The sequence below is a fragment of the Nannospalax galili genome, unplaced genomic scaffold (genome assembly GCF_000622305.1).
Source record: "Nannospalax galili isolate Female #2095 unplaced genomic scaffold, S.galili_v1.0 scaffold44, whole genome shotgun sequence".
NCBI lineage: Eukaryota > Metazoa > Chordata > Mammalia > Rodentia > Spalacidae > Nannospalax > Nannospalax galili.
The window spans coordinates 3,611,138-3,629,518 of NW_008355789.1; the positions used below are offsets into that span (position 1 = coordinate 3,611,138).

At 47.4% G+C, this 18,381-nt stretch overlaps 1 protein-coding gene across 2 annotated transcripts in view; it reads right to left on the bottom strand.

The window, feature by feature from the left end:
* The window catches only part of Galnt18 (polypeptide N-acetylgalactosaminyltransferase 18), a 368,839-nt gene that overhangs the window by 176,093 nt on the left and 174,365 nt on the right, over nucleotides 1-18,381 (bottom strand). For both annotated transcript variants that reach the window (XM_008853482.2, XM_008853485.2), the window contains exon 2: nucleotides 11,059-11,251. In XM_008853482.2, the coding sequence (XP_008851704.1) occupies nucleotides 11,059-11,251 (193 nt within the window). The remainder of the gene's footprint in view (nucleotides 1-11,058; nucleotides 11,252-18,381) is intronic.

Consider the following 18,381-nt stretch of genomic DNA (forward strand, 5'->3'; position numbering starts at 1 on the left):
AGTGAACAAAAATGAAATCATGAAATTTGCAGGTAAATGGATGGAAATAGAAACTGTTATACTACTTGAAGTAACACAGACTCAGAAAAAAAATCGACATATGTTCTCCCTCATATGTGGATCCTAGAACCAGCCTCTGATACATAAGTATGCAACCAGACATAACTATATGAACCAGGATAATGGAAAGGAAACAGGGAGGTAAAGGAAAAGAAATAACCTGAAAGAGAAGAACAGTAGGAAACAGGCCTTAATAAGGGAGATATGGATAAAAATTGGGTTAGTTTAAGGGAGGGGGGAGGGAAGGGTATACAAGGATCCTAGGGGATAAAGGGAAAGAAGGAGCTCAAGATAGGTAGGATCATAGGAGAAGGGTATTAGTAAGGGAGAAAGGGGGAAATGGGGGCATCTCAAGTGGGAAAACCATGATGGAGGTGTGAGACAATGAGAGAGATAAACAATGCCTAGCTAGTTTTGAAAACCAGAGAGAACCATATTACTCCTACAGCCTACTGACAAATTATACATAGCAGATCAAGAAATATATGTCTAGATAAGGTTTATCTGAGAACAACTGGTCTTTGCCCAAGATTTATCTACATGACATACAATAATTAAAAATACCAGACTGGTGGAACTAACCTTCTTGGGTGTTTAACAGACATACTTTGAGGTCTATAATAATTTGATCAGAGGGACATAAAGGACACTTTTTGCTCCTTGCCCTCCTAGGTCGACTAGTTCCAGGGGACTATGAGCATCTCTGAACTGGTAAAAGAAAGGAGCCAGGGGCTCCTCCCAAGCCTGCATGACCCCTGAGGAACAGATCCTCAAACGACCTTAAGAGTAAAAATAAATTGGTTTATCTGGACCAACTGTATGGCCTTAACCACCCAAAAGGAAAGTATAAACCAAAGATTAAGTGGGCCAACATAACTTCATAATTGTCCATGATTATAGCTAAAGGCTACAAAAAAAGCAACAAGCAACAATGCCAGACAAGTGACATCTTCTTTTGAGTTGTTGGCCAGGGTGGCCAAGGGGATTCCCAGATAGTAACCCAGCACAGAACTGGGAAAATGAACAGCAGACCCCAATCTTATCCAAAGGAATATTGACAACTGATTACTGCTAGATGAGGAACAGCTGACCCTCCTAAAACAAAGACCTCTAGATAGGCTGACTAGATTCACCAGAAGGGCAAGTAGTGGGGAATGGCTGGGTGTGCTGACAACACAGCAGACAGTAGCAGGGATATCATAGTATAAGGGCTCTAGTGGGGGGAGGGATTTTATAGGAGGGTGCTACCTGGGAATTGGGTGTATAAATAAATTTAGATAAAAAAGAAAAAAAAATTCTTCAAAGCATAAAAATTTGCTCCTTAATAATTAGTAGATGTGAAAAACATTACGATTGAAATCTATCTGATGTAATACTCAGGTACATAGAGATTAGAGATGCATATGCAAACATCTAAGTGTTGGTAGCATTAAAAATGATATTGTTTTCTGTATGAAACAATATATTTTAAAATGAAATGCAGATGTTTCTTAAAGGTTAAAACCTCATTCAATTTTATGTCTTATGGGCTTTATACAGAGTTCAATATTGTATAACTGTATTAATTCAACTGTGAACCTAAAAATTTACAGTCAATTTTGAAAGAGATATATCTTAGCTCTGGAAATTGTTATTGAATATGTCAATGCTGTTGTAATGAAATGCTTCTCCTAATATATGGTTATTAAATAAATAATTAAAAAACTGCTTATACGTGAATTTAAAATTTCTAAGCACTTCTACTAAAATAATATTAAATATTAGAAATTTTAAAAAGATATTTTTTTCAATTTATGTGTATGAGTGTTTTGCCTGCATGCGTGGAAGAGCACCCATGCTATGCAATGCCCACAGAGGCCAGAAGAGGGCATCGGATCCCCTGGAACTGGAGTTAAGGGTGGTTGTTAGCTGCCATGTGGGTGCTGGGAACTGAACTGAATCAGTAAGTGCTCCTAACTGCTGAGCCATCTGTCCAGCCCCAAGGCTATGGACTCTTAAAGTCCACCCCCAGTGGCATACTTCCTCTAGCAAGGCTACACCTTTAAATGTTCCATGACTCTCCCCAAACAGTACCACTAACTGACCAAGTGTTGAAATACTGGTGCCTATGGCAGATACTTCTCATTCAACCTCCACAGAGGGCTGCGTCATTAATCAGGGACTAGTTCGGAAGTGGAAGAAACAACAGTATCTGAGATCTTGGAGTTCCAGCCAGCCAGCTGTAAAGTGAGAGGAATGGTCCAGGCCTGTTGGAGGAACACAAGGAGGCCCAGGAACTGCTGATGATCGAACCACTAAGTACTTGTGAGTATTGAAAACACTCAGCTTTCTCTCAGAGACAGAAATTCAATAAACATCTTTTCTGGTGACTTCACCAATGCAGAGAAAGGATCTACTACACAAAGAAGTGGAGATTTTAGGAAGGAAATCAGGAGAGTCACCATTTACAATATAAACAAAACACGGAAAGCAGGGAGGCCATTTGTTTCCAAACATCTTAGAGCTCTGGGGGCTGTGGGCTAAATGAATGATTACCCAGAGTACAAATGTCAGCTGGCTCTGGTAGAAAAGTCACATTAGCAACCAGGTATCTCTGGTAGTTTTGTGGGTAAGCAGGCCAGATCTGTGGTAACTAGGGCCGAGGAAGGTGGGGAGGAGCAGATCTGCAGGGCCAGGGGAAAGTGGGGCTCTTAGATCTGCAAGGGAAGGGAAAGGTGGGTCCTCTAAATCTACAGAAACAGGGAAAGAGGGACCCCCCATCTGTGGCACAGAAGAAAGGCTGCCCCTAAATCTGTAGGGGAGGATGCCTCTCCTAGATCTGTGTGGGCAGGCAAAGGTGAATTCCCCTAGGTCTGCAGGGCAGAGGAGGTGGATCACCTAGACCCACCAAGGCAAGAAAAGATAGATCCCCTACATCTACCAGGGCAAGGGAAGATAGGTCCTCTCTTCTGGGGTAGGCGAAGTCCGGGTCCCTGGATCTGTTAGGGGAGGCACTCTACCAAGGAGAGCAGAGCCTCTTTACTCCCCAGCAAAGCCCATCATGGGATCAAATTCTGATGCCCAGATCTCTGGGGTTGGGAGTAAGCATTGTTCAGGGACTCCAGTCTGATGTTTCCCTGGGTGCCCATCTGACCCTGTTCTCATACGCTGATGGGCCAGTGCTCTGCCCTGTCCCCTTCTCCACACTGTGGTCCTTCAGGCAGCTATGTTAGGATCATGCCACCCCCACCCCCATCTTTCTCTTACAAATTCTTTATGTAAATTATAGGCCCAGAAAATAAAGTAAATGAAAGTCACCTCGCAGCAATATAAGCCAGGTGGTATGCCCTAAATACAGACTGTATTTTAGTCTTTGTTGTATTCTGATGAACAGATTCCTGTCTGTAAACCAAAACATAGAGAGGTGAGATCACTTGCGGAAAATCACCCAGCTTTCACGTGAAAGCCCAAAGAAGCAAATTCTAACTGCTAATCTATAACCTGCACAGAGACATTGTCGGATACGCTTGCCTCTCTCCTAGGTATACTCTAAATTGTCTACTTTCTCTATTTCCCTTACAATCTACCTTTGCACATAAGGTCTGCATAGCAAAGAGCAGAATTACCACTTCCCTCTAGTAAGTATTATACTTCTATTGATATAGCTCAATATCACTTTTTCTTTAAGAGGAACCACATTCTACTCTTTGCCTATAAATGAGCTTAACATTAATGAGAACCCAGAGTGCTTTAGTGAAAGAGCGTTCTTGCCCACCATGTTTTCAGTTAGCATTTTCAGTGAAGAAGTAGAATTCTTACAGTGTTGCCTCCCGGAGGATGTGTATTTGATAGACTTCTCTCCAGAGTGAAGTTCTCAACTCAGAGGGGCTCCCCTGGGCTGGGTGGAGTCAGGGACGAGCAGCATCCTATAGTCTGAGAACCCACGAAAACACTGGCTCTGCTGCAGCATACCTGTGGGTACCCGAACAAGTTTCGTGTGTGTGTGTGTGTGTGTGTGTGTGTGTGTGTGTATGCACATGTGGAAGCCAGAGGTCGACACGGTGGGTGGAGGTCTGCCTCAGTCACAATCCACCTTGGTATTGTGAGATGAGAGGCTCTAATTTCTGATCTGTTGCTGTTCTAAAAAGCAATAGAGGAAGAAAGGGCTAATTTGGTTTATAATGCCAAGTTACAGTCCACCATTTTGGGAAAATTAAGGCAGGAACTCAAGTGGCTAGTCACATCACCATCCACAGTCCAGAACAAAGAACGAATAGACGCATCCTTACTTGTTTGCTCCTGTCTTTGTAGTTCAGGAACCTGCCTAGGGAATGGTGCTGCCCACACTGAGCTAGGTCTTCCTACATCAATTAACAATGAAGACAGTTTCCCACAGACATGCCCACAGGTCAGCCTGACCCAGATAAGTACTCCACTGAAACTTTCTTCTGATTCTAGGTTGTGTCAAATTGACAACCAAAACTATTACACAGGGCTTCTTACTGTTACTTGTAACTCACAGAGTGGACTAGGCCAGCTGACCAGCAAGTCCCACCTGGCTCTGTCTCCCAGTGCTGGCTTTATAAACACACACTGCCAAGTCAGGCTTTTTCACACAGACCCTGGGGACTGAACTCAAGTCCTCACGTACTTTACCGAGCCTTCTCCCCAGCCTGAATGGGTGTCTCCATCTTGCAACTGTTCAACATTCTCCTTTTGAAAAGGGAATTAATATCCACTGCTTGAAAGTGACATCAGGATCAAGTTCAATGGGAAGCTGTACAGAAGTCATCAAGATGGCATCTGGCGTCCAGCAAGGAAAGCTTCTCACAGATCATTAGTCCATGGGCAGCAACACCGGGGACACTGCCCAGCCATCACAATCCCAGTTCTCCACTCAGAGCCTCCCCTTCCTCTCCTAGGTGGCCTGGTGACCTGGCTCTGCACTGCAACCTCTCTTTGCCACCATCCTGTCCCACCCCTTCCCAGATGTTGATGCAGGCTCTCTCTAGCTCGGAATTCAGGCTCCCAGGTTTAAGGGTGGATCTGTCCCAGTTGCCCTCACCCAGGCTTGTAGAAAATAATCTAACCTCCTTTACTAACTCCCGATGCTCCACCTATCAACCTAAGAGCCCGTACCTCTTATCCCCTGGGAGGGAGGGGCATGGACCTCAAAGGGCACTGGAGAGAGTGTCTGAAGCTTTTCCAGCAAAAGACAAAAGTAAACACTGCCAGGAGCTCTGCCCTGAGCTACCTTGGAGGCAGGCCATAAGGTTTCCATGGCAACTGGCAGGCCTGTAGCTCTGAAACCCCCTTTTATTCACACCCACAGTCACCCCTAGGGCAGGCACTTATCCTTAGGTTTCCCAGTGTCCCCTGTTCGGAAATAATAAACACTGAGAGGGCAGAATGCGACATGGCTCTGTTTCTGCAGCAGGGGTGAGGGGGGCTCTTTAGTGATGTGCTACCACTCACCAGCTGTCACAGGGGTAGCAGGACCACCTGCCCTCACTGCCTCACATAGCTAGCTTGCCTCAACTCAGTATGGCCCTTCTTCCCCATGACTCCCATATCTATCTTTTCAGTGGTTCTCCAACCTCACCTCCCTCCTGTCTCTACCCCTGATCTCTTTTCATAACTTCAGTTTTCAACACATTGATGCTTGACCGTGTGCAGTCAAGTGCACAGACCTTCATGTACAGTCTGATGAATTTTGACACACATGCATGCCTTTTTTTTGTTTTGCCCCTCATGGTTATTTTGGATTCCAATGGCAAGAATAAAGACAGCAGACACTAGAGACAGGAGGGGGCCCATGTTGTAAACCTCAGAACATCTGGTACCTGTATCCAGAGCTGTGAGAGACAGAATGAAGTCTAGCCAAGCAGGAATGAGGTATTCTTCCCTTTAATCCTGAAGCATCAGTTACTCCCAACCCAAGAAGGGGGCAAGGAAGCCAGACCTCAAGCCTCTCATGGATTTTCCAGAGGATCACCAGAGGAGGCTGGTGATGTGCTATCTCTCCTGGTGGTCCACTGGCCTGCTCTACTCCTGTACAAGAAACAGAGGATTGAGGGGAGTTTGGTTTTCTCTGCTGCCACTGGAAAAGTCTGTCCTTTCTCTTGATAGATGAGGTGGTAAAAGCCTCTACCACCCCGTCCCCATGTTCATCCTTCCCTGGGGGAGACACCAAAAGTGGAGAAGGGAGGGTTCTGCTATGTGTCACCCTCCAGCACCCCCCCCCCCCGCCCCACCACAGAAGGACAGGGTCTCCAAGGGCTATCCAATTCAAGCCCTTGCTTTATTGGAAGCCATCAGAATGATTCTTCCCCAGGGGTTCCAGGGGACCCTCAGCAAGTTCTCAGACACCCATCTTACCTTCCACCAGGTACCATTGATTCACATCTCAGCATGGGATCCAGAGGCCTGGCCTGTCTCATGCTTTGCTCCTGTCTGGTACCCACTCAGTGCTCAATAAATGTTCATTGGATGAATAAATTCAAGGAACCTAGTGACCAACTGAATGGACTATTTTCATTCTTAATGTACTTTGTCCTGAATACAGGCAAATAACAAGGTGGATTAGCTACATTTTTTTTAGCACCCAGGGACCAGCAAGAGATAAAACAGGGGAGGGGGCAGGACTGGAACACCAACGTTCTCCTCAGGACTAAGTCAAGCACTGTATGGGCAGGGTTCAAATTGGAAGAGTAAAATCAGGAGCATCAAGAGCAAAGGGAAGAACTGAGGACCCATCCAAGGCTGAGGACCCAGAGCAGCAGGAGGTGACTGAAGGCCCAGGGACTCAGGTGGCATCGAGCTCCGTATGGAAAGCCTTTCTGGAGATGGCTGTGAACACAGGGCTTCTTCTCACCCTCCTCAATCCAAATTCCCTTAGCGAATGCATCACTCTGAGCCTTGGCAATGAAGCTGATGGTTACTCAAGAAATTTTTCCAAAACATAGAAGCAGACATCATCCCTCCCAGCTGGCCAGCCCACATGCAGTGCTCTGCTAAAGCAGACCCTCCTGCCCCAGGAGGGTGACACTAATTGTGGCCTCACAGCACAGTAGTACAGTGGGTACACGTCCAAATTTGATCGCTCTAGTGACGCTGTGTAGCTCATACAACCTCTCTGTGCCTCCATTTCCTTGTCTGTACCATGGAGACTAGTGACACAACTTACTTCATCAAGTTACTGTGGGGAGTCAGAGAGCGAACGTAAACAGAGTGCCAAACATTTGCCTGAAAAGGAGCCTCATGCCCCTTACGTTTTTGCCAGTGTCATCTGAAACAGGACCAGAGAGGAACTATTAGAAAGATGTTTCCAAAACAAGTTAAATGGGAAGCCAATCTGGGGCTGCCTAATGGGCAGGAATGTTTGGATAGAAATCATCAAAGTAAGGTCTTGTTCTACCTAAGCCCATATTTGCTCTGAGCGGTCTACCAACAGCTCTCCCTCTTGGGTGTGTGTCTGGCTGGTGAGCTGGAACACAGCTAGACAGAGCCTTCCAAGTTCATGTGCAAAGAGAATCTGCCCATTGTTAAAACCCAGTGTCTATTGCCTGTATTAGAGACTCAGTGTTCTTCTGTCCAGAGAAGAGGGTCAAGATAAATGACCTCATCCCTCACTAGACTTGGAGGCTCCACTAACCGTGCAGCCCCGTGTGGAAGGCTGATGCTAGCAGGAAACTGCAGGATGCTACCCATCCTGGGTCCTTTAGAGCCCCCCTCTCAGGCTAACCCCACAGGGAAGAAATAGTGTCTACCTCAGTGGGGAGTAAGGGGCCTGTGGTTCAATTCTGAGCCAGACTGGGCACAAACTAAATACAGACAGGGGCCAGTACTGTAACCAGGATGTAGCACCCAGACTCGTGGGTCAAAGCTCAACAGGGCCACTTATCCATCTCTGGCACCTCAGACTTCTTCCTTGTCCCTGGATTTACTTGACTTCGAATAGAAGAATACATCATTGTCTTGTATATTGCCAGGGCAGGCACTCTAGGTGTGATTCCTGTGGGAAAGGCACACTCAACTTGTCCAGCTCACATCAATGCTGGTTGTTGTTACAACAGGCTACAATAAGATCCACCCTTTCCATAATTTATTTTCCTTTTAACTGTGAACAAACCAGCATAGAACCATGCCTGTATTTTGTGCCAGATTGGGAGCAAAGTCCATGACTTTTCTGCTGGCCAAGGTCATAGCAAAAGACCCAACTTCTTCTGAGGACCCCTTCTTCAGAGTCCCTCAGATGTTTTTGTGTGTATGTGAATTTTTTTTGTAACTCGATCATACAGTTCTCAAGGAACTTTTAGATGGCAATGTTGCATCACAAATGTCACACAAAATAAATGTATATGGGTTAAACATCCCTGGAAACTGTGGCGTAAGACAATTCTTCAATCCAATGTGGCCCAGAGATGCCCCAGGGTTGGCTGACCCTAGGCTCCTACCCAGCTCAGACCGGCTTCTCCTAGGCACAGTCTGTATAGCACTTAAATCATACGGCCTGACGAAGTGAAGTTCAGGATCTTTCCAGAAACCAGTGCCATCTCAGTGTCTTGTGCTGCCTTCCCAGCCTGGCCCTCTGCCTCTCACTGCCCAGGCAGCAGTCTCCAGGTGATATTCCTCCAACAAGGTCTGTCAGCACAGCAGCCGGGACAACCTCTGACACTAGCAACCCGAGTGAGCAACAAACCTGCTCCAGCCCCGCCCGTGCAGCCCTACCTCACAGAGCAAAGCCGCACAGCACAGAAGCCTGCAAAGCCCTTCTGCAGTTCCCAGCCTCAGTTGCACAGCACCACCCTGGAAACCTTCACTAACTGGATCCAGGCTGTCGCTCTGGCATCGGGATTTGTTTAGTTTTTGGCTTTTGAAGCAGGCTCTCAAACATGCCAGCAAGCTATTACCTTGGGGCAGAGCTTCCTAGTCCCTCTGCCTCCACGGCTTCCTTCCTCATGCCCACGGGCTCTTTACCCAGATATCACCTTCAGAGTGAGAGTCTCTGATGACCTGTGAGAGTTCACTACCCCCACTCCTATCCCGGAGGCCGCCATGCCCTCTCCCAATTTCTGTTCTCTGTATCATGTGCCACAATGGGATCAGGCTGTGTATTTGGGTTTCTTACCTGTTCCTGCCCAACTAGAATGGGGGCTATAAGCTCTTTTGTTCACTATTATATCCACTTCTGTAGATACGAGCACACTATAAAGGCTTTATGAGGACTGGGGAAATGGCTCAGTTGGTAAAGTGTTAGCCACGCAAGCAGAGGACTTGAGTTCAATCTCAGTTGTCATGTAAAAAAGCCAGGAGCCAGCCACAGTGGCCCATGCCTTTAATCCCAGCACTTAGGAGGCAGAGACAGGCTGATCTCTGTGACTTAGAGGTCAGCCTGGTCTATATATAGTGAGCTTCAGGCTAGCTGGGTCTACAGGGAGACTCTGTAACTAACTAACTTTAACTAACTAACTAACTAACTAACTAACTAACTAACTAACTAACGTAAGTACATGGGGCATGGTGGCATGTGTTTATAATCCCAGCTTTTGGGAGGTGGAGACAGGAGGATTTCCAGGGACTGTTGGACAGTCAGCCTGGCTGAGGAGCTAAATCTCTGAGAAGCAGACAGGGCCACTGATGAGATGGCCTTCTTCCTGGTTGGAGACAAAGGCCTGGGAGCTCGTCCCTAGCCAGCATGGCCTCTTTTCTGACTGACTGTTTCGATCAGTTTATTTGGATCTGGACATGCTTTCCTCAGCTTGGAGCTGACCAATGGGCTCTCCTTTCTTTGTTTAAGTTGGCCATTCCAAAATTAGGGAAGGGGAACCCACCAAAAACACTTAGAAGGTCCAAGCCTTCCTTGGGGCTTTAGAAGTTTTGGCTTCTGAATCACCTCTCCATGCGGAGCACTTCTCTCTTTGCAGGTGTATGTACCTATGTGTTTCTTTACTTTTAATAAAGTTTGCTACCTGTTGCTTTCTACTGTGACTGAGATTTTTCCTGCCTTGCAATGTTTTATTTTGCAGAAAAAAATGACCCCGATCATGATCCCTACATGGCAACACAGCCCACGTGGTGAGCTCCAGGCCAGTGAGGGACTCTATCTAAAAACACAAGGTGCAAGCACCCGAGTAATGACACCCGAGGCTGACCTCTGGCCTTCATAGGCACTCACATGTCCACACATACGCCATGTGCACATGTACCTGTACATGCACACACACACAAGACTTCATAAATCATCTTTAAGTGGGTACATATTCCTTTCCCCCTTTGTAGGTCCCCAGATTTTCAATCCCTATAGCCCAGCCAGGTTCCCCCAGGGCCAGGAACAATCACACCCAATTCCACAGTATACATCAGGTGCTCTGTAAATGTTGACAGAGCTGAGCTGAACTTCTCTCCCTAAGAGATCATAGCTTCCAAGTTTGGCTGCTTGAAAAGTCCTAGCAACTCCAGCCATAAACTCACTGTGGTTTATGGCTTTGAGTAACATTTTAAAACCGAGGAGAAAGAGGGGAGAAGGTGCGGGGAGCTCACAAAAGTTAATGAGATTTTCTTACTGTGGTATGTACCCACGTTTTTAATAATTAGGAATAATAAAAATTCGAGCTGAATCTCAAAGTAACATCCTTGTGTAACAAAGAGTGAAGTCAAGGCATACTTCTCTGTTGGGTGTAATGACTTGTTCACCCTGAAGATGGATGTATTTAAAAAAAACTAATTTAAAGAAAAAAATTATTCATAAAAATGCAGCTAATTGGGTTAAAATGACATATTAGTGGGAATGCGAGATGACTTTGGCACCCTGAAGGGGTAATTTGGATTATTAATCCTCAAACCCTCTAATAGGAAGAAGCTGTTCCCCTACTCTGGACAGCTGGGGAAACTGAGGCTGGGATGACAGACCCTGGATGAGGGGGGACCCAAGAATCTGCTCCCTCCCCCCTCCCTGGCTCTGTCCCCAGCACTGTGAGGACAAGGTCCCCACAGGCAGCCTAGTCATTTACTGCTCACCCACTGGGTCTGAGGTCTGGCAGCGGCCGGTCGAGAGGCAGGCGGTCACTGAGGTAGGCGTTGTAGCCGTAGTACTGGAACTGCTTTAGAGCCTCACGCCGGCCTTCTGGGCTGAGCTCCTGACCCCAGTGTGCAAACAGGGAAGAGTCCGTGAAGGGCTCAGCCTCTGCCTCCTCAGGCTTGGCAGGAGCCTCTGGAGAAAGAAGGGACAAGGAGACAGTGGGTCAGAGTGTACCCCTGTATATGCCACATCAATCCCCTTCCCCTCCTCACAACAGCTTCAGGTAAAACAATCTCAGCCCCTTCCATGGCGAGTGAGGAGAGAAAGGAATGTTCATATTTCTCAAAGATTCATCCACATACGAATCCATTCCTTCATTTTGTATAGTAGCTGTTCCAAGCAGCAGTTGCAAACAGATGGGTGTGAACCTGATGCCCCTGGCTCCAGCCCAGAACCCCCACCTTTCCCAGCCTGTCTCCCTGCCAGGGATTCTGGCCTCAGTCCCCTAGATGGGCTTCTGCATCTCTTCCAGTCTGTACCCTTCCACCCCATTTCCTGTAGTCCTGAGTTTGCGCACATCCAGCCCCTTGTTGAGGACTTCTCCTCTGCCCAGTTCTGGCAACCCATCCCCCTCTCCACTGTCTGTGTGCTGAGAGAGAGAGAGGGAGAGATGGCTGGCCCACCCTAGTCATACTGCCTCCTGCCACTTCAGACCCCAAGAGGGGCATAGGGACCCAGGCAACAGCCCTCCACAGGCTCCGGGAACCCCTCCCTGGAGTCCTGGTGGATTTGTGGATGTAACCATACCCCAGGCCCAGGATCTTCCCAGGCACATGAAGGAGGGGGCTCAGTTGGAATAACACTGGCTTCAGAGTCACCCGTTACAGTTTCAAATTCTTCTGCTCCACCACACACAGCTGAGAGACCACAGCAAGTGTCTGCCTCCCTAAGCCCATCCTCCTCTGTATTTAAAGTAGAGATTATAGTAGCCCCTACCAAGATCTGCAAGGGCTGCATTAGATAACACATATAAAGCAATCAGATGTATCTCAGAGAGAGCACACACAATCAATGGTGATCAGGCTTGCTATAGCAAGAGAGGTTACAGCTGATAGGCAGGGACATTCAAACTGGTTCCCAAGAACAGGCTGTCAGGAGAATCATAAGATCATAAGGCAGAGATGGTGGCAGTGATATCTACCCCACCAGACATGCTCAAAACCATTAGAGGTGTGGAAGAGATGGAGTCAGATACCTGAGGATGCATAAGCAGATCAGGACCAGGCCCTAAAGGTGCAGCCTGGAGACAGGCAGGGCCAGGGTCCCCAGATCTTCATGATCAGGGTACTCAGAGCTCCAGATGACCACCTCCTCTTGGGTCACTCTGCTAAGAGCTGACCTGGGAGACAGAAGGACACCTGGTCACAAAGGGGAGCCTTCCACGACCCTGGCCAACACAATGTTCAAAGGAAGACCACACAGCTGACTGGAAGAGTTCAGAGGATGTTGTGCAGTGGAAGGAACTTAGGGAGCCAATGATTTCAAAGGCAAACTGGAGTACGGGTATGGCAGAGAAGAGAGAGGAAAAAGAGGGACAGGGAGTACGGGAGGTCTAAGGTCTACAGGTCTAAAGGGACTGCTAAAATCCCAATCAGATTCTCTGGACCAGCATGTATGAGGCGCCTCTCCTCTGGAGGCTCTGACCTCCCTTTGGGTCTCAGATGTAAGTTCTTGGATAACTCTGATTAACATTACCTGAGTGCTTACAGTTCCCCTGAGCAGACCACTTCTAGGCCCTTCGTCTCACACTAAGCTTCCTCACAAAGAGACACATAGAGGACCAGCAATGTACCTGGGTCACACAGGAGGAAAGGAAGGAGCTGAGATTCCATCCCCGGAGGCCCAACTCCCTGGGCAGCGGCCCCACCTGTGCTTGGCAGCAGGCTGGGAAGAACATCTCATCTTTGTTACCAGTTTCTTTTGGAGACAGAAAACTCAGATCCATCAAGAAGGTTAGGGTTAATTAAGGGGTACAGTGTGGCCCATGCATGAATTACTAAGGGTTTTTAGGCATATGAGGGCCGTTCCAAAGCTCCATTGTGGAATGGGGTGCACTTGCTCCTTCACCTCATGAGATATGCTGGAGGGGAAGCAGGCTTTCATGATCTTGATGGTCCTTGTTATCATTGCAAAGAGGTATGACTTGTTTGCTTGGAATGGGGGGGTAGTAAAAGTCTAAATCAGTGAGCCAACTGAATCATTTAATATTGAAAAGAAATGGAGTTTTATTGCTCTCAAAAGCCTAAGTGGATATTACCAAGTAAAATGAGATCAGTTAATGAAAAAATTATGATTCACAATTAGGCCTCTGTTACATAATAATGTATTACAAACAGATTGACGTTCTGGGTTACAGCATGGTATGTCCCTACCTTGTTACTTGGTGTGGGTACAAATGACGGCCAACTTCAAACCAGCAAGCTCTCAGAGATGAACTAGGGGACTGGGTAATGGCTCAGTTCATTAAATTCCTGCTTAATGACACAGTTCTTGAAATGCCTGCCTTGTAAGCGTGAGGGCCTGAGTTTGACCCCTAGAACCTATGTCAAAAAAGAGCCAGGTGTGGTGGTGCATATTTGTAATCCCAGCTCTGGGAAGGCCAAGACAGCTGGACTCTTGGAGTCAGCCTAGCCTACCTGGTGAGTTGATTAGTACCTGTGGAATGATACCTAAGGTTATCCTCTGGTGTCCATTTTCAATACACACACATCTAAGAATACCTGCACACACATGCACTTCATGTACACACACACACACGCACACGCACACACACTTACACACTCATACACAAACACATGTATGCACACGTGAACTAGGAGTGCTACAATGGGAAGCAAACAGTTTCCATTCTTAATTCCTTTTAAAAATATTTTATTTATTATTTTTAATTTTATGTGTATGAGTGTTATGCCTACATGTAGGTAAGTGCACCCATATTGTGCAATGCCCACAGAGGACAGAAGAGTCTGTTGGAGCCCCTGGAACTGGAGCTATGGCTAGTTGTTAGCTGCCTTGTGGGTGCTGGGATTTGAACCTGGGTCTTCTGCAAGAATAGTCAGTGTTCTTAACTGCTGAGCCATCTCTCCAGCCCATCTTCTTAATAATTTTTAAAGTTAGCATGCACTATTGTGGGTTTCACTGTGACATTTTCACACATGGATGTCAGCAGGCTTTGCTCTTACTCATCCCCTCACTCATTACCCCCCATCTTCCCTTTCTCACCTCTTGCTGGTCCTTGTCCCCCACAAACAGTCCTCAGCTCTCCTTTCATGCCACGTATATCCCATTGTTCTCTTAGTCTGCAGGATCACGACAGACTCCCTTCTATTGTCATGATCTACACATATGTTCCCCCAAATATATAAATTTAAATCTAGATTCCATATATGAGAGAAACATGCTATGTCTGTATTTCTGAGCCTGGCTTATTTCACTTAACCTAAAAACCTCAGGTCCTATCCATTTTCCTAAAAATGTCATGATTTCATTTTTCTTTATAGCTGAGTAAAATTCTATGGCTTGCATGTACCACATTTCATTATGCTCATAGCGTTAAACCAGGATCAGGCAAGTGAGTGGTCAGTAGAGTCCTGTTTGGGACTCCCAGAAGCTTTCAGGGGGTCAAAGGGGACCGGAACTTGCCGGCAGCCTGCTGGTTTCCTATCTAGTCACTGAACCCGTGACTATGTATATTATGATGTATCAGCAGCACACTCAGACACATCTCGGGGGCTCTGTGGAATACAGTCACTGGTAGACAACTGCCACTCTCTCCCAGGGTGCCTTGGTAAGTCTCTCCTACCAGAGAATCATCTAGCATCTCTCCCATCTAGAACAGGACTGCACACACAGCAGTTATTCTGGGACTATGAGGAAGCAAAGGAGAGAAGTTGCTTCTTTTCCCTCTCCCCTCCTCTCCACCTCTCCTCCTCTACCCTCCCTCTTTCCTCTTCTCCTTCCTCTCTTCTTCCTGGAAGAAAGGAAAAGTATAAGAAAGGAAAGAGCTAGTGAGGTAGGGAATGCCTCCTCTCCTGTCTCTCCTCTCCCCCCTTTCCCCTTCTGTCTTCCTCTTCTTCCTCTGTCTGTCTCTGTCTCCCCTCCCTCTCCCCACACTGTCTCCCTTATTTCCTCATCCAGAAGGGCTCAAAATGAGAAGGATCCCAGTGAAGATTGCCAACATCTCTCCTCCCTGATACCAGGCACAGAGGGCAACATGGTAGAAAGACCCAGCATCTCCAAGAAAACTGACCCAAGATGCCTTTGGGGAGTGTCCCACCAAACCACAGTCACAGAGGCCCAGGAAGGCAGGTCAGGCATCTCCTTCTTTCCTCAACAATAGCTCTCAACTGTCTTCAAAGTTCTGGAAGACATGGTGACACCTGTCCATTCCTCTGAGTGCCCCCATTTCCAAGGTACTTGTTACAGAATCCTTATGAAGAGCTCTGGGAGGAGGACTCCCTGAGGAGGACTCCCCAAGGGGATGCTGGTCAGCCCTTGAAGAGACAAGGTGCTGCCGCCATTGTCTGGGTCAAGCATGACGTTCCGCAGGCATCAGCAGAGACCTAAGCTGACTTGGGTCTCATGGTTACTGAATGTTTCTGGGGGACACTCCCTGAGGGACCAAGGGACCTGTCCTCCCTGCTAATCTTCAGTATGTCCCGGGTCAGCATCCAGCAGCTCCACCCTGGCTGGTCTCATCCAGAGGGGCTCCTGGGGGCTGCTCTTCCCTCATTGCTGGGCCTCCTCCACAAATGACAAGATCTTCTTAACTTGTTAAATGATGCAAACTTATACAAATTTAGTATTTATTGGTTGTGTGTATATGTGTATTTGGTATGCACATGTGGGGGGCAGTGCGCACGGAGACCATAGGGTGACTTTGGGTATCCTGATGTATCATTCTCTGCCTTACAACCTTGAGACAGGGTCGCTCAGTGAACTTGGAGCTAAGCTACTGACCAATAAGCCCTGGTTACCCTCCTGCCTCCCCTCACCCCTCAGTATTGAGGTTACAGGCATGCAGACTTTCTATGTGGGTTCTGGCATTTGAACTCAGTTTGTCATGTTTGCATAGCAAGTGTTCTTACCCACTGAGCCATCTCCTCATGTATCTCAACAGCTTTATTCTATGCCTGTTGTTGGGTACTGAAATATAAGATGACTCAGATATGTTTCCTATGTTTGTATGACAGCTGATCTAGAGGAAGGGTAACATAGAAAGCATGATCAGTGTTCTGACTGAGGGTAAAGTAACCTCCTGGAGGGGATGGGTTCAGAAAAGGTTTTCTAGAGGAGGGGGTGCTTGTGTTAGACCACAAAGAACAACTCATTCATGCTTCCTCCTGACCACCGCCCATCTATGTGTCATGGGCCAAGGCCCACGGGGGGAGATGAAACTTGAGAGGAGCTTCCAGTGGGCAGATGCTTAGTGGTCCCACACTGGTGTGGACCAACTGCTTACTGTAAGCATCCTTCAGAGAAGAGTAAAGAGTTGATGCTCAAGGTCCCTCCAGCTGTCCCTGGACCTCCCTCTCCACCCTTAGCTGTGACGGCCCTTCCTCAGAAGCCTTCAGATTTCTTCACCAACCAGCAACAGAAAGATGCATGCCTGGCCCAGCCAGGAGCCTCCGAGTCCTGTTCCTGCCAAGTGAGTACCTCTGAGGCATGGTTAGTACCTGTGGTTTTCTTAGTGCTTGCCAAGTGTATATTTTATTTGTTTATTAAGGCAGGATGTGTAGGCCAGGATGGCCTCATGCTCTGGATCTTCCAGCCTCAGCCTCCCAAGTGTTCGGATTCTAGGAGTGTACCATCACACCCGATATCAAGTATATTTTGACTATTACTTCCTACACAGAGCCCCGTGAATGGAATGATTATTTTCTGGATACTTCCTTAGCTCATGATAATGCATAGCTCTCATTGTACATGACCTGTTTTCCAGAAAGTTCTACCAGTGATCCCATGGCACATCCCAAAATGTCATCATATGGTCTCAGAGCTACATCCACAAAGCCTGACACACACAGATGAGAGTGGAGTGTTACAGATCTATCCCGATAGCTCCTTGCTGGTTCTCTTACACAGGAGAAAGTGGGGCAGGAGAGCGATTACAAAGTTTGAGCACAGGTCAATCAGTCAGACACGGGAAGGAAGCACATATGGACACCTGGAATCACCAATTTTGAAAGCAGGAAGATTCTCCACAGGAGAGGTGGCCATGCTGGGAATGGCCTAGGGCTGCTGGCTTCAAAGCAAGGCCCTGGTGGTGCTGAGGCCACAGGGCAGATGGGCTCTGGGCTGACCAGCTTTCTGAATGTCTGCTCTCTCCAGGTCCATGTCCCTGGAGATACCCATGGTATGAAGCCAAGCTGTTTGCAGTTCTCACTATACTGATGGTGGAAACTCAGAGGTGGTTTTATTGGAAGGGTTGCAAGAGAGCCTGCAATCAGCTGAGACCTCGGCCTAAGTGAACGCAGGGCGCATCTCTGTTTCGATTATAGGATAGGGGGTCCATTGCATAGCTGCTGTTGGAGAGTGGTTTGGGGTTTGGCATCAGACTGACCATGATGGCAGACCAAACTTCCATATTTGATGCAGCTCACACTGTGGAGTACCCCAGCTGCTGTGCAGACTGGACTGTGTGCTCCCTGGAACCACAGCTTTGCTTCTTGTCATCACTTGGCCAGGCTCCTGCAGGAGCCCAGTGGGGCCTTCCTTCTTCTTGTGGTTTTACTCACTGTGTGTCTCTCACTAGCAGAAGGGGAAGCTGAGATGCCTCTGAGGGTGGGGTGAGGGGGTCCAGCTTTTGCCCTGCGGCCAAGTCCAAAGTCACTGCTATTTCTGTTCTCACCATCAGGCTCTGCTCAGAGCTACAACATTGAGGGGGCTTAATGATACGATTTAGAAACTGGAGGCAAGAGAAGCAGGTAGCCCAGTTCCTGGAAGCTTGCCTTCCCAAACATAGGGACCCTGTGTCTGAAGTGCAGGATGGTCCCGTCTCCTGGTCCTCCTCTTAGAGAGCTCTTGGGATCCTTCTTTCCCCACTCCGGGGATTGCTATTCACAGTGTCTGAGCAAGACCCAGAGCATGCCTTCAAACCTGTCTCTTTCCTGTGTGAATGGAATCCTCCTGCCAAACTGATGGGGGTTTGAAAACTAAGCATCAGGTAAAGGTGCAGATGATGTCCAAGTATCCTAGGTAGAATTGATTTTCTTTAAAGGTTTATTTATTTTTATTTTGTGTGTATGAATATTTGCCTACAT